The sequence below is a fragment of the Helianthus annuus genome, chromosome 3, assembly GCF_002127325.2.
Source record: "Helianthus annuus cultivar XRQ/B chromosome 3, HanXRQr2.0-SUNRISE, whole genome shotgun sequence".
NCBI lineage: Eukaryota > Viridiplantae > Streptophyta > Magnoliopsida > Asterales > Asteraceae > Helianthus > Helianthus annuus.
Window position 1 is genome coordinate 26,330,893 of NC_035435.2, and position 15,384 is coordinate 26,346,276.

A 15,384-nucleotide genomic window follows, 5' to 3' on the forward strand; every position below is an offset into this window, starting at 1 on the left:
CGTAATAACTGTGGAGCAACACGTTTTGTAACAACTATGGAAAAGATTATTAGAAGAGTATTGTATATTTATTGAAATTTTATTTTTATATCGATTGATATGTAATTTTGTAACAACTGTGGAGCAATATGTTTCTCCAAACTCGGGGAAAAGTGGCGGTAAGTTTTTCAAATTCTAAATATTGTTGAAGTACATAAATTGTAATGTATCACATCGGGATATACTCGCCTCTGAACCGGGAAAACCCTTATCTAGGCCCGAAGACTGTGAACACTCGCCCGGAGGCACGATAGTGCGGTGAGGTAAAACTCGCTCAGTTCAAGAATCGAACTAGCGATCTCTGTCTTCTCTCATCATCACCAGGTGTCGCATAAAATAATGACGAGAGCAGATTCCATAGATAGAAGCAAAAGAGGAACCCAAGCACTGTAAAGCACGCTAATTCGCCTCCGTGGGCCATGAGCACTTTAATTGTGTTTATTACAAATTGAACTTGTGTGAATATATAAATGGACTTTTTTGTTCATTTTTCAAAGTGCATAGAAAACCACAACACTAGAAACCTTGCAGCAAATTAAAAGAGGGGTACTCTCTAACATGGTTTAAAAAAACACCACCATAAGGTTGGGTGTTACCTTAGGTAGAAGAGCCATATCTAGTAATAAACATATAGTTCCGATTGTTGTATCCTTGAAAACATACACATTTGTCGAAAAAGATGTGCGAAATTCTTTTAAAAGACTCATGTTGTTTAACACAAAATCCTCAACCACCACTAACATCTTAGTTTGTTCAAGTCTTACAGTTGAAGATGTTGCAGCCAAGAACATTGTTGAAGACTCCAGTTTGAATCAACTTTAGTTCATATATAAGTAGTATATTTTATATTTATCTTCGTTTACGATACTGTACTACGAATCTTCCTATACTAATAAACAAAAATCTTTTTGTACACGTGTCACTCTTTGTTGCCTCCCCCATTTTAATAATAGTATTACATATTAATTTTTATACACAAAATATAATATAATATTAATTAATATAGTTAGAGATAAACGTATAAATTCAAATTTAATTAATAATTATCTATAACAAATATAAATGTATCAAATAATATAATAAGTATAATATTATTTAATATAGTTAGAGATCAAACGTATAATTTCAAATTTAATTAATAGTAAATTACTTTTTGAGTCCCTATGTTTTAGTAGTTTTAACCACTTGAATCCAAAATCAAAAAATTTAACGTCATGAGTCTCTAATCGCTCATTCACACCCCCTGTAAAAAATTCAAAAAACCTTTTGTAAGGCCAAGTTCTCTAAGTTCTCACAACTTGTCAAAATTTTCATTTTACCCTAACCATATATATTTGTTAAGATAAAATATATTATTTGGATATAAACAATAATTACTAATAAAGTATCAAATCACATGTACAAGTACTTATAGTATATAATTTAGAAGACTAAAATCACAAGCGGATTATCTAAATAAAGTACCAAATTATCTTTAAAGCGAACACTAAATGGTTTTTAAAAGACATATTTTTTTCCCATTAAGTACATAACATTATATTTACTTAAGCCGTGTAATACACGTGTTCAATATTTTTTTCCAATTTTACATTTATGTTACTATCAATATGTTTTCATCTTAAAAAATGGTCCAACTTCCTAATTTAGTGTTACTTCTTTTTAAGACATAATAAAATGGATTGTAGTATCTCAACAGAGAAGTGAAAACTTAGAAAATTATTTTGAATAGCGAAATATAACTATTCTTTTATTTTACTATTTTATCTAAATAAGTCATTTCATTAATAAGGATTATATACAACTTTATAATTTACATTTTTCGTCATTTAACCCGTGTAATACACGGGGTTATAAGCTAGTTTCCTATATAGATAAACAAAGCATCTTTATCTATTTTATAATTTCAATGAAAGTGGCCATTTAATTTCGCTAGTGACGGGCCTATAATTTTTTTCATGAGGTGATCAGGGCTTAATCAAAATTTTATAGGGGGTGATCGGGATTTTAGCATATAAAAAACACTAAAATATTCTTTTTCTGAAGGGTTATTGACCCATGGTTATACAATGGGTCCGCAGTCCACTCCTGATTTTCCCTACTAATTATTCTGTACGCGATATAAACATTTGAAGAAAAAAAAACATTAATAGACTAGCATGCTCAAAAGGTTATTTTGTCTGCTATGTATCTTTTTGGTAGTATTAATATAGAAGAGAACACAATTTAGTATCAGGTTTACCTTGGTATGGCAATCAAGACATTCAGAATGTTGGTGTTTATCTATCACAATCAATCATGGTCCATAAAGAAGTGTTCATATGTGTGTGTTTGGAAATTGTTTTAGTTTCAGTTTTGTTCAAATATACACATTAAGCATGATCCCAAAAGATTTTTAATTTATATCCATCATTTTTTTCATAAAATTTATACATATATACTCACACACTGATGGTTAAAAAAACACATTATTCTTTATACTAAAAGCCAAAGTTGGTAGGAAATGTTGCTCCCGGTTTTGACTCTTCAACTTTCTTTTTGACATGTTTAGTCCCTCAGTTGTATTTTACATTAAGTGTAAAGTTCCTGTACAAATAACTTTAATGTACTAAACGTACGAATAGCATGAAAAGAACAAAAACACGCGGTGACATTTTTGTAATTATCTGTTTGTATGGTAATTATCAAAATTACTCTACAGATGATACTGTAGAGTAATTTTGATCTTGTAGAGTAATTTTGTAAAATGTTCTTGTAGAGTAATTTTGATCAAAAAACTATACCTCATAAAAAAAAACCCCAAAAAACCTAACCCCCCCCCCCCCCCTCACACACACACACAAACTAAATGCTAAAAACTAAACCATAAAGCTAAACCCTATAACTAAATGCTAAAAAAATTTTACAAAATTACTCTACAAGATCAAAATTTACTCTACAAGATCATTTGTAGAGTAATTTTGAATTGTATGTTGTTTAATAAAGTTGCAGAGTAATTTTGATTCACTTGTAAAGTAATTTTGATGCAGAGTAATTTTGATACACTTGTAGAGTAATTTTGATAATTACCCTACAAGATCAAAATTACTCTACAAGAACATTTTACAAACTACTCTACGAAGATCAAAATTAATCTACAGGATCATTTGTAGAGTAATTTTGATAATTACTGATAATTACGAAAATGCCACCACGTTTTTCCAGCAAAACCTTCAGTTCGTCTATTTTGTATGTTAATTTTATTTGTATTTGATCTTTTATCTTTACATTAAACCTTGATATTTGATGGATATGTCACTTGGGGTCCCTCTATCCGTTTGACTTTAACGTGTTTGTCTTAAATATCAAACACATTTCTTTTCACTTTTAAAGTTTCCCTCTCTTTCTCTCCCTCTCTCTTTCTACCCCCTACTCTCTCTCTCTCTCTCTCTCTTTGATGTTATCTTCTCCGGCGATTATTTTTGTCGGCGATGATCTTTCTTCCGACTATCTGTACGTCGTTGGTTGTCGCTTGAAGTTTTTTTTCCTTCTCTATCTTCCGATTGTGGCCTTTACATGGTCGTCGAAGCGATGATGGTTTCCTAAGCTTCGCTAGACACATGCTTATATTGGGTTTGCATTCATGGTTGTTGACTTGAATACACTTTATCTGTGTTTTTACTTGCCTTAATTGCTTGAGGTTGCTAGATTGTCTTTTTGTGTGTTTTCTTAATCGAGATTTGTAAATCCTAAAAGTTAGAATGTGTCTGATTTTATAATACGATAATAATTGAGATGACTAATAAGTTAATTAGCCTTTCACCATTGTAGTCACTGCCAAAAAAGGATTTTTGTTAACAAAATTGGGTTTAGAATTTTAGTTTCCAATGGTTTACATAAGGTTTGATTAGGTTAAATGAAAAATAGGTTTAAATGAGCCAAATTTAAATAGGTTAATGAATCTAAAAAATCATATTTGGATGTAAGTATTATTGGGTTTTAGATATATACTAGAAGCGCAACCCACCGCGATGCGGCGGGGGCTGGATTTATATTTCTAGTCAGCCGACATCAAGACACGTAAACTGTTCATAAAATGCGTTCAAATGCTCATATGAATGACTCTTTGGCACCACTTTGAAATCTGGCTTATATGGTAAAGTTGCAACTTGGAATTCTCTCTCATGCCAGTTGAAAGATTAACAAAACAACAATAAATATACCTTTAAATTGAAAGGAAAATAAAGATTATCAACTGTGGTCTAGTTGACCCGTCTGCCAAGCTCTTAAACTTCCATTCACCACTGTCCTCGTGCTTCCCACGTGGGCCCATTTTGTCAAACGTGAATAAAACATACCTAAAAACCCAAATCTCTTAATCCTTCTAGGTTGCAAATTAATTAGTAGACAAATATCCTAAAAATTAGGGCATATACACATAAAAAAGTAATTATATATACCTCGTACACTCTTTACGGACTTGAAGCTGCCTCGATCAAATGCACAGGAAATTCAATGCAAAGAAGTTGAAAGAAATATCAAATAATAAGTAGATAGAGTTAAATAAGGGGGATTTCGTGTGATGAATTGAAAAACATAGAGAATTAGGATGGAACCTGTTGGATATTTGGTGGCATCCTAAAGGAAGATGATCAGTGTTTGCAACAATGTTGAATAAATCTATTCCAAAACCTACAAAAGATTTGGACAAAAAAAATACCTACAACAGTGGAGCAATTTACGGATCAAACCATGCAACGCGGCTATTCTCCTGTGAGCTCGTAGAACGTTGTCATACCATAAAGCATTTCGTGCAAAACAACACACAGACACCACCCGCCCACTACGAAATCGTGATACACATCAGACCGATTAACAAATCATGAGAACTTAGAATATATACTATCATTGCCAAAATGTGCAAGTATTAAGTAGACATATAACAATAACATAAATCTTCAAACATAAATATATCATCTAATATTTTGCTTAGTTCCTTAGTTACATTTTGTTAATTGCTTGTGTTTAATGTAAATTAAAAATAGATCATAGACTTGCAACAGTTACTATTCATAACACCTCAAAGTCACAAATGTAAATCTGAATGAATTACAAGGAACAAAACATAAAAATTTGGAAAATATCTTGTTACCATTCATTGCCATGAGTCCTTTTAATTCAAACTGATGCATGTACATCGTCTTCATCAACTCGGGCTCACTAACAACTAAAGTTCTCTCAAATTCGGAACACTCAACAATTTCTAATTCCATGTCTCTAGTAATTTGGAAATTCGCATATATTTCTTCGTTCACCTAGACGGATCAAAAACCTAATAAAATGGATTCCAAAACAGATAAAAATATACGAATATAAATCTTGGATTGCGAACCTGATCAAGCATATCCTTCAGTGCTGAAAACTGACAGAGAATCGCACCTCAAACGTCCAATTTCTTCTTGTTCTTCTATGTCAGAATATATAATTTGCCCAAATCAACTCATTTATAAGTAAATAAGTGAGAATGCCACCTGTTTCAATACTATCATACCCGGTCAAGTTTAAAAACATCACACAACATTGTAACTCGCTACTTAAGCTTCATAAAGCTCTAGTTTAGACCCCAAATCATCACACTTTCCAATCCTAAACAAATTATTAATAACTAATTAGCTAATTTAAAAAAACATTTGTTTTGTTCTATGATCAGCCTTGTGCCTGTCTTTCTTCACAAAAATAATTCACGATAATTAATTCCATCACAGCAGCATACCCAAAGAAAAGCCACCAACCTAATACTTATAAACTCTCTTGTAAAAACCCCTTATTTTATCAACAAAAAAATCTCTGATTCTTGTAAAAAAAATAGAAAAAATAAGAACACTAAACAAATACATATACAGAGATCAGCTCATACGTCATGTGTTCTACCTTTCATATATAAACAAAGAAGATGAAACGACGATATTTACCTAGAGATCAGAAAAAACTGGCGATTTGTGTGTAATTGGAGCATGCAAGCGAGTTCAGACTCGTCGGAAGTCGGAACCCTAGCCGCCCTCTCGCCGGAGGCGGCGGCTAGGTCCTTCGAACACCACGTTGTCTTTCTACACTATTTGCTCTCTCTCTCTCTCTCTCTCTCTCTCTCTATGTTTCTCTTTCTCAAATTCCTATGTTTCGGCGGCCAGAAACGTAGGGTTTCGAGTGACGGTAGCAGGGTAAGGACCGGCGGCGTGGAGGGTGACGCCGCCTGGAGGTGAACCGGCGGAGCGGAGGTGTAGCGGTGGTGCGTTATCAAATGTCTCTTTTTGAAGAAAAAGTGAGAATGAGGATGCCAAGAAGACTCTCCAAGGTGAGAAAAAACAAAATCATACCCCTTAAGCAAAGAGTACAACAAAGACAAGCAACAAAAACACATTAAGCATAAGTTACAACCATCTTTTGCCTATTTATGTTACAAATTAGAGTATATATAAATATGCTTTTGTTTAAAAAAATATATCAAAAAAGTTTAAAAGTTTTGGCCCCAGCGAAAGTAGGCCATCGACAATCTCCCACCTTCCTTTGCCAAAGGCGGACCACGACTAAAACTAATATGTGTGTATTATATGAAAGGCTTTTTGCCCGTTTGGGTTGGAGGCTTTAAGAAAATATATATAATGAAAGGCTATGTTAAAAAGGAGAGTTTGTTAAGTTAAAAAAAGTTAATAGTGGGATTCTCACCATATAAAGATGTGCTCAATTTACTCTCTACTCCCACATATTGGTGCATTTGTGGTATATCTTTACCTATTGATTATAGAGTGTGTTTTGCTCCACCTTTGATTCGTGTTAGAGCTGTATATTTTTGCTTTAGACACATGGCGTCTCCTAATGATTTTATTTTATCTAAAGACGACATGTTTTATTTACAATGTTACATTATCTCTAATTCTCTACGTTCGTCTAAAAACGCATGTTGCCGACCACCCCCATTTTCTTTCCCTATGATTGTTCAAGAGCAACATGCAACTAAACAAACAGGTTGTCGATCAAGATCTATTTGTTGTTGCCACATTGGCGCATTGCAAAATCATCATATGAGTACATGGGAATGTTCATTAGAGTAGAGAACCATTAAACAATACAGCAAAATGGAAGCCATCTAGATCCTTTTATTTGTAATTGAGTACTCTAATAAAATAAGTTTTTAACATTAGATATGTATTATTGTATTTTAGTAAAGTTATCCACATTTTTTTCTTTGGTACATGCATAACCATTAAAACTGACCAAAAGATCAACTCGATAAAAATATGTTATATTTATAGCTAAAATATCACAAACACAATAAATAACTAAATTATACAACTTACACCATAAAGATAAACATTGTTATGCTATTGTTATTAATTTTTTTTTCTAGAGTTAAATGTGATTTTAGTCTCTGTGGTTTGGGTCATTTTACCAGTTTAGTCTAAAGATTTCTTTTTTCATATGTAGGTCCAAAAAGGTTTCACATTGCCATTTTAGTCCACTGGGTTAACTTCATCCATTATTTCTGTTAAGGAGAAAGACAATTCGATCATTTTATATGGCCGAATTGCCCTTCTAGTTAACAGAATTACATTTAAAATGATCGAATTGCCCTTCTCGTTAACAGAAAAAATGGATGAAGTTAACCTAGTGGACTAAAATGGCAACAGTGAAACCTTTTTGGACCCACATACACAAATGAAACCTTTAAACTAAACTGTTAAAATGGCTCAAAACAACAGGGACTAAAATGACATTTAACTCTTTTTTTTATTAGCTATTATAAATGGTTTTTAACTTACACTTGTAGACTTAACGGTAAGACTAGAGGGTATGGAGAGGCTCATCCCCATGAGGATGGGCCGTCACATAGACGTCACATCACCATCCTATGGAGGATGGGCCTCCTTGCATTTTGAGAGGGGTGGAGGATGAGCATACCTCATATAATTTTTTATTGTTTAAATTATTTAATTTGTTTAACTTTTATTGTTTAACTTTTTAAATGTTTAACTTTTTTATTTGTTTAACTTTATAAAAACTATTCAAAAATTTAAATAAAAATAAGACATAAAAGAAGATAATAAAATCCATTACATAACATAAATAAAAATTACATAACCTAAAAAAATTACACTACCTAAAATTTATAAAAAAGACTAGATTTAAAAATTTATGAAAATCACACTACTTGTCTTCGTCTTCGTCTTCGTCACCGTCCTCGACGTTTACGTTGTTCCATATATGTTCTACCAAATCCTGTTGAAGGTTTGCATGCGTGAAGTCGTTGGTTAGCGAGAACGAGTTTAAATCCTATTGTGGCAGATCTACCGGGACAGTATTCCCGATAGATGTATTCTCATCATACTCACAAATCGTCCGACCTTCGTCTTCAATAATCATGTTATGGAGCAAAATGCAAGCGTACATACAAAGGAATAAGGATAATAAAATTTATTAATGATAAACCTTGGCGGTCTCTGTTAATTTGTATTCGTCTGGTAATAACGTTTTCAGACGAGACGTCTTCCTCTTCCTCCTCTATAAGAATCTGCGCCGCCCTTAGCACAGCGTTTGCGTAAAACATCTCCTCTTCCTCGTCCGAAGACGAGGACCACCAAGAATTAGATGGCATTGTGGATGAAAAGATAATTTTTTTTTTATAAAAGTGGGGAGAAAATGGTATAAAAATGAAAGTTTTTTGAGTTGAAAGTGGGGAAAAATTGGTGAAAATGGGTGTGTTTTATAGAAAAGTGGATTTTTTTTTATTTAACAACTAGCCGTTACAACGGCTCAATTTTTGAAAAGTAGGCCCGTCTCATCCGTCTGTGGGGAGCTGATGTTGCCGAGCCGAGCCCAGAGGGCCAGTGTGGGGGACCGGCGCCGGTCCTAACCAGGCCTCAGCCAGCCTCCATAGCCTCTAGTATAATTCATATGCGAATTTTCACACTTAGTGTTAAGTGGGGGGTGACGGGTGTCAAAGTGATAGTTAGGGGTGGCAGCAGCCAATGATCAATAGTTAAGGGTGATAAAATCCAATAACCCAATATTGTACGGTGTAAATTCAGTTTTGAATTCATATCAACACTTTCTGTTATTGAGCTAACATTAATGCAAAACAAAAGAGGTCACACATAAAACACGCATGAATTTTATTACTGGTTCCACCATGCTTTTTTTTTTTTTTTTTAAATATCTCATACAAACCTATCAACAAATTATACCCAAGTACTTGTCGATTTTATTACTGGTTCCACCATGTTTTTTTTTTTTAAATATCTCATACAAACCTATCAACAAATTATACCCAAGTACTTGTCGTAGTTGATACATATTATTAAGGCTTTTACTCCTTGAAGAATACATTTTTTTTATAAAAATGGCTTTATATATCTCATTCATCAACCACAGTGACATGTAGAGTATGTTGCAAGATAACACATTTTCAAACTAATGTAACTTAATATATATAAGAACTTTCACTGAAACAATATTCAAGGTATTGTTAATCATGGCGTAAATTAACGTATGAATTAATTTTGAGCACTCACAAAAAGGTTTAAGTGAGAAAAACCAAAGAGAAATAGAGATAAACTGAATTGAATTCTTCATTCTATTCAACATTACGATATATAGATAAACATAACTATAAACCCTAAAGTCCATAAGTAATGGGTTGGGCCTAAAATGTCTGGTTTATAACACTCCCCCTCAGACATTTAGAATTATACACAGTTTAACAACATACTTCAGGATGATGTTAAATATGTACTTCAGGACCTGAATAAATAAACTGATACTACTGGATCAGTTGTACTGCCTCATTAAAAACCTTACTAAGAAAACCCATTGGGACAAAATTTAGTTAAGGGAAAAAGAGTACAGTGTGTATAATTCTCCCCCTGAATTCAACAAACATCTTTCAATCTGCGGAGACCGATCTTGTGTGATAGTTGCTCGAAACTGCTTCTTGGTAAAGATTTTGTGAACAGGTCAGCTAAATTTTCACTTGACTTGATCTGGCGAACATCAATTTCCCCTTCTTTCTGCAAGTCATATGTTGAGAAGAACTTTGGTGAGATTTGCTTTGTTCGATCACCCTTGATGTAACCTTCTCTGATCTGAGCTATGCAAGCAACATTGTCTTCATAAATAATTGTCGGCTCCTTCTTGATCTGTTCTAATCCGCATACTTCTTGTATGTGATTAATCATTGATCTCAACCACACACATTCTCGACCAACATCATATAGTGTTATCAATTCAGCATGATTTGATGATGTTGCTGTAAGTGTTTGCTTAGTTGACTTACAAGAAATTGCTGTGCCACCGTATGTGAATACATAACCTGTCTGAGATTTTGCTTTGTGGGGTTCTGATAGATATCCGGCATCCGCATACCCAACAAGCTGGGACTTTTGATCTTTCTGATAGAAAAGACCTAAGTCTTGTGTCCCGCAAATATACCAGAATATATGTTTTACACCATTCCAGTGTCTACGTGTTGGATTCGAATTGTATCTCGCTAGTACATGTACTGCAAATGCAATGTCAGGTCTTGTGTTATTTGCGAGATACATAAGAGCACCGATCACGCTTATGTACTGTACTTTTGGACCAAGTACTTCTTCGCCTTCTTCTTGAGGGCGATAAGGATCCTTGTGTGGATCTAGCGGTCGGACAACCGTAGGTACGCTAAACGGATGTGCTTTGTCCATATTGAAACGTACTAACATCTTCTGGATGTAGTTTGATTGATGGACAAATGTGCCATTGCACAGATACTCAAATTGTAGTCCGGTACATAATTTCGTCATACCAAGATCTTTCATTTCAAATTCCTTCTTTAACAACTAAGCAACTTTCTCTATCTCTTCAGGAGATCCGATGATGTTGATATCATCAACATAGACTAGGCTATTATAGTGAAATTTGAGAGTGATCTTTTTTATAAAAACACATGGACTAATTATATCAGACTTGTATCCTTCTTTTTCGAGATATTCAATAAGTCGATTGTACCACATACGACCAGATTGTTTGAGACCATATAAAGATCTCTGGAGCTTTATAGAACACATTTCTCAAGGTGTTGATTTTAATGCTTCAGGCAATTTTAATCCTTTAGGGATTTTCATGTAGATGTCATTTTCAAGTGTCCCATATAAGTATGCGGTGACGGCATCCATTAGTCTCATATGAAGTCCTTCAGAGATTGTGAGGCCGACTAGGAACCTAAAGGTTATCGCATCCACTACAGGGGAATACGTTTCCTCATAATTAACTCCTAGGATTTGGGAAAACCCTTGTGCTACAAGTCGAGCCTTATATCGTATAATCTCATTCTTTTCATTTCTCTTTATTGCAAACACCCATTTATAACCTACTGGTTTGACGTCTATGGGCGTTTGGACTATAGGTCCGAAAACATGTCGCTTTTCGAGCGAATTCAATTCAGCATTTATGGCTTATTGCCATCGTGGCCAATCATTTCTATGCATGCACTCTTCTAAATTTTTTGGTACGTATCATTTTCATTGATTACATCCGTTGCTATAGCATATGCGAATATATCATCAACACGTGTTTTATTCCGGTTCCACATTGTACTATCTTGTACATAATTAATAGAGATCTCATTTTCACTCGGTACCGGTGTTTCTTCTAAAACTTCATTTTCCTCTGGATTCATAGTTGTCTCTTCTGGGACATTTACCTCTACCGGGGTTTCACTTATAATCTTTTGTGAGTTTTCACCAACTGCGTTACTTTGCTCTTTTCGTTTCCGTAGATTTTTGTCTTTGGAACCGATTGGTTTCCCACGCTTTTGTTGTATGGTAATCGCTTCTGGGATTACTTCAATTCGAGCAGGTGCATTTGATGCTGGTACATGTGACTTTGTCACTCTATTTGTGTCTGTGAATGCATCTGGTAATTCATTCGCTATTCTTTGCAAATGTATGATCTTTTGGACTTCATATTCACATTGACCACTTCGGGGGTCGAGATTTGATAGTGATGATGCATTCCACGCTATTTCTTATGTTACCAGTCTTTCTTTGTCCTTATCTCCCCCTAAGACTGGGAACATTGTTTCATCAAAATGACAGTCAGCATACCGAGCTGTAAACATGTCTCCCGTCATTGGTTCTAAATATTTAATTATGGACGGGGAGTTAAAACCAATATAGATACCCAGTCATCTTTGGGGTCCCATTGTAGTACGTTGTGGTGGCGGTATTGGTACATATACCGCACAACCAAAAATTCTAAGGTGGGACAAACTTGGTTCTCGTCCGGAGACCAGTTGCAATGGGGAGTATTCGTGATCAGCAGTTGGTCTCAATCTAATCAGTGTAGCGGCATGCAAAATAGCATGACCCCATGCAGAAGATGGTAATTTACATCTCATTAAGAGTGGTCTAACGATTATTTGTAATCGTTTAATCAGAGATTCAGCTAAACCGTTTTGTGTGTGATCATGAGGTACAGAATGTTCAACATTTATCCCAATTGACATACAATAGTCATTAAAAACTTGAGATGTGAACTCTCTCGCATTATCCATCCGGATGTTTTTAATTTGATTATCGAGGAAATTGGCTCTCAATTGTATGATTTGAGCTAAAAGTCGGGCAAATGCTACATTTCGAGTAGCTAAAAGGCTCACATGTGACCACCTTGAGGATACATCTATTAAGACCAAGAAATAGCATAATGGTCCACACGAAGGATGAATAGGCCAACAAATATCCCCTTGGATTCTTTCTAAAAATGATGGGGTTTCATGTATCAATTTAGTTTGTGAGGGCCGAGTTATAAGTTTGCCCAGAGAGCATGCTGCACTTGATAAGTCTTGTGGTAGCAAAACTATTAAGTTTTTGAGAGGGTGCCTAGTTGCACTTTTGATTATTCGTCTCATCATTATGCTACCAGGGTGACCTAGACGGTCATGTCATATATTGAATGTGTCTTTATCTAACAGCTTTTGGTTACTCACCATGTATGATTCGATAGGATTGATATTAGTACAATATAATCCAGAGGATAAGGCTTCTAATTGTTCAACAATTGTTTCTTTGCCATTTTTGTTTGAAGTAATTTGAAGATATTCAATATTATTTTCAGATATTTTTTTTAGGTGGTAACCGTTTTTTCGAATATCTTTAAAGCTATGTAAATTTCTTCTGGGTTTACTAGAATATAATGCATTATCAATAGTTAATTTGGTACCCGAAGATAATGTTATGTATGCTCTGCGAGAGCCTTCGATAAGGTTACTGACACCAGATATAGTACCAATCGGTGTCTCTGCCGGAGACAACTCAAAGAAAAATTTTATATCTTTGAGAATAGTGTTAGTACTACCGCTATCTACCAGACATTCATCACCAATAATAGCTCTACTGGAGCTAGCATGCATATTTCTTCAGGAAATAAATTAAAAAAAATAAAAGTTAATGCAAAGAAGTAAAATGAAACATTGCAAGAGTTTCAAACCAAACCAAATACAAAGGTCACAGTGTGAAAAGTAAAACATAAAAGGTACATTAAATATGTTTAAACATCACGAACATTTTCAATGAAATCACGTGCATCCAAATGAACGTCTGATATCGTGGCTGAAGGTGCATCCTCAATCAGATTAGTTTCAGCATTCTTTCCTTTTTCTTTCATCATGCGTTGATATGCCTCAACGAGGTGTTTAGGGGTGCGGCATGTGCGGGACCAATGATTTGACATCCCACATTTATAACAAATGTTGCTTTAGTTCCCGCTACTTTTCCCTTTCGAAGGTCGCCCCGTATTGTGTCGACTCGATTCACCACCGCTATTTTTAGTGTTCTGGGACTCTCGATGCCATGTATATCCTCGTCTTCGACCACGACCATGACCTCTGCTGGGGCCGCGACCTCTACCTCGTCCGCTTTGATAATTGGCCACATTCGCTTCAGGGAATGGGCTTGCACCGGCGGGTCTCGATTGATGGTTTTGTAGTAGGAACTTGTTGTTTTGCTCCACGACCAGAAGACATGATATCAATTCAGAATATTTAGTAAATTTACGTTCCCAGTATTGCTGCGACAGGAGCATGTTTGAGGCATGGAACGTTGAGAAGGTTTTTTCAAGCATGTCTTCATCGGTTATTTTTTCACCACATAATTTTAACTCAGAGGTAATACAAAACAAGGCAGAATAATATTCACTGACAGACTTAAAATCCTGCAGTCGTAAATGAAGCCATTCATAGCGGGCTTTGGGGAGTAAGACCAACTTCTGGTGGTCAAAACGTTCTTTGATGTTTGTCCATAATTCAAGAGGGTCCTCAACAGTTAGATATTCCCGCTTTAGATCTTCGTGAAGATGATGGTGGAGGAATATCATAGCTTTCGCTTTATCTTGAGGTGAAGTTTGATTACTATCAATAATTGTCTCCCCTAAATTATTTGCCGTCAAATGAATTTTAGCATCAAGAGTCCATGGGAGGTAGTTGTTACCCGAGATGTCAAGTGCGGTGAATTCAAGCTTTGATAAGTTCGACATTTTATCTTCAAATGAAAGAATCATAGATTTAAAATCGAGCCGCAATATAAAATATATATCATAGGAGAACTTCAGGTTCTCTATAGGTAGAAATGTAGGTTCTATACTTTACACCGTTTTAATAATAGAGTAGGAAATTAGAAACTCTGGTATAATTCCGTATTGTATAAACTGGGTGATATTTAATTAAAATATCTTTGTATATATTGCTTTACTTGGAAAAAAAGTAATAATTATATTTAAATGTTATTTTATTTAAAACCATTAAGTGGTTTTATTGAAAACTATCAAAAGAAAAACACAACTGTTTCTTTATCATCTGATTTGTATTTTATTTGTCTTCACGCACAAACACAAAAAAAAACCCTAATTTCACCCCTATTTCAACACATTCTTCACAGACAGAGGGATCTGCAAACATTCGAATTGTTCTTGTTGTTTGGTGCTTCCGATTTGAATTCCTCAAGGAGAAGGCCAGGAGGAAGAAGCGAAAATACGAGCTCGGAAGACAGCCATCATGTAACAACCCGCGTCTTCGAAGTCAAAGTACAAGTCAAAGGAAGAAAAGATTGCTAAATGCGATCTGTCACTCCTTGCTTAATTATTGATTGTACTCCTTGACTTGTAATCGATTACTTTAATTTGTGTACTTTAGTTGTATTATGTGGAGTAAGTGTTAATAATCGCAGTTTAATCGCATGTTAATCGCTGATCTATCTATCGCTAATCTCATCGCAACTTGAATCGCAGGTTCTCAATATTGTTTTACGTGTCTGTGCTATTTATGTGTTACTTGTGCATGTTTATATT

General features: G+C 34.7%; 1 protein-coding gene across 1 annotated transcript; it reads right to left on the reverse strand.

Moving 5' to 3' along the window:
* Positions 1-13,797: 13,797 nt before the first annotated feature.
* Positions 13,798-14,574, reverse strand: LOC110931341. The gene has a single exon (XM_022174738.1). The coding sequence runs from the start codon at positions 14,572-14,574 to the stop codon at positions 13,798-13,800; it is 777 nt and encodes a 258-aa protein (XP_022030430.1).
* Between the last annotated feature and the right edge of the window lie 810 nt (positions 14,575-15,384).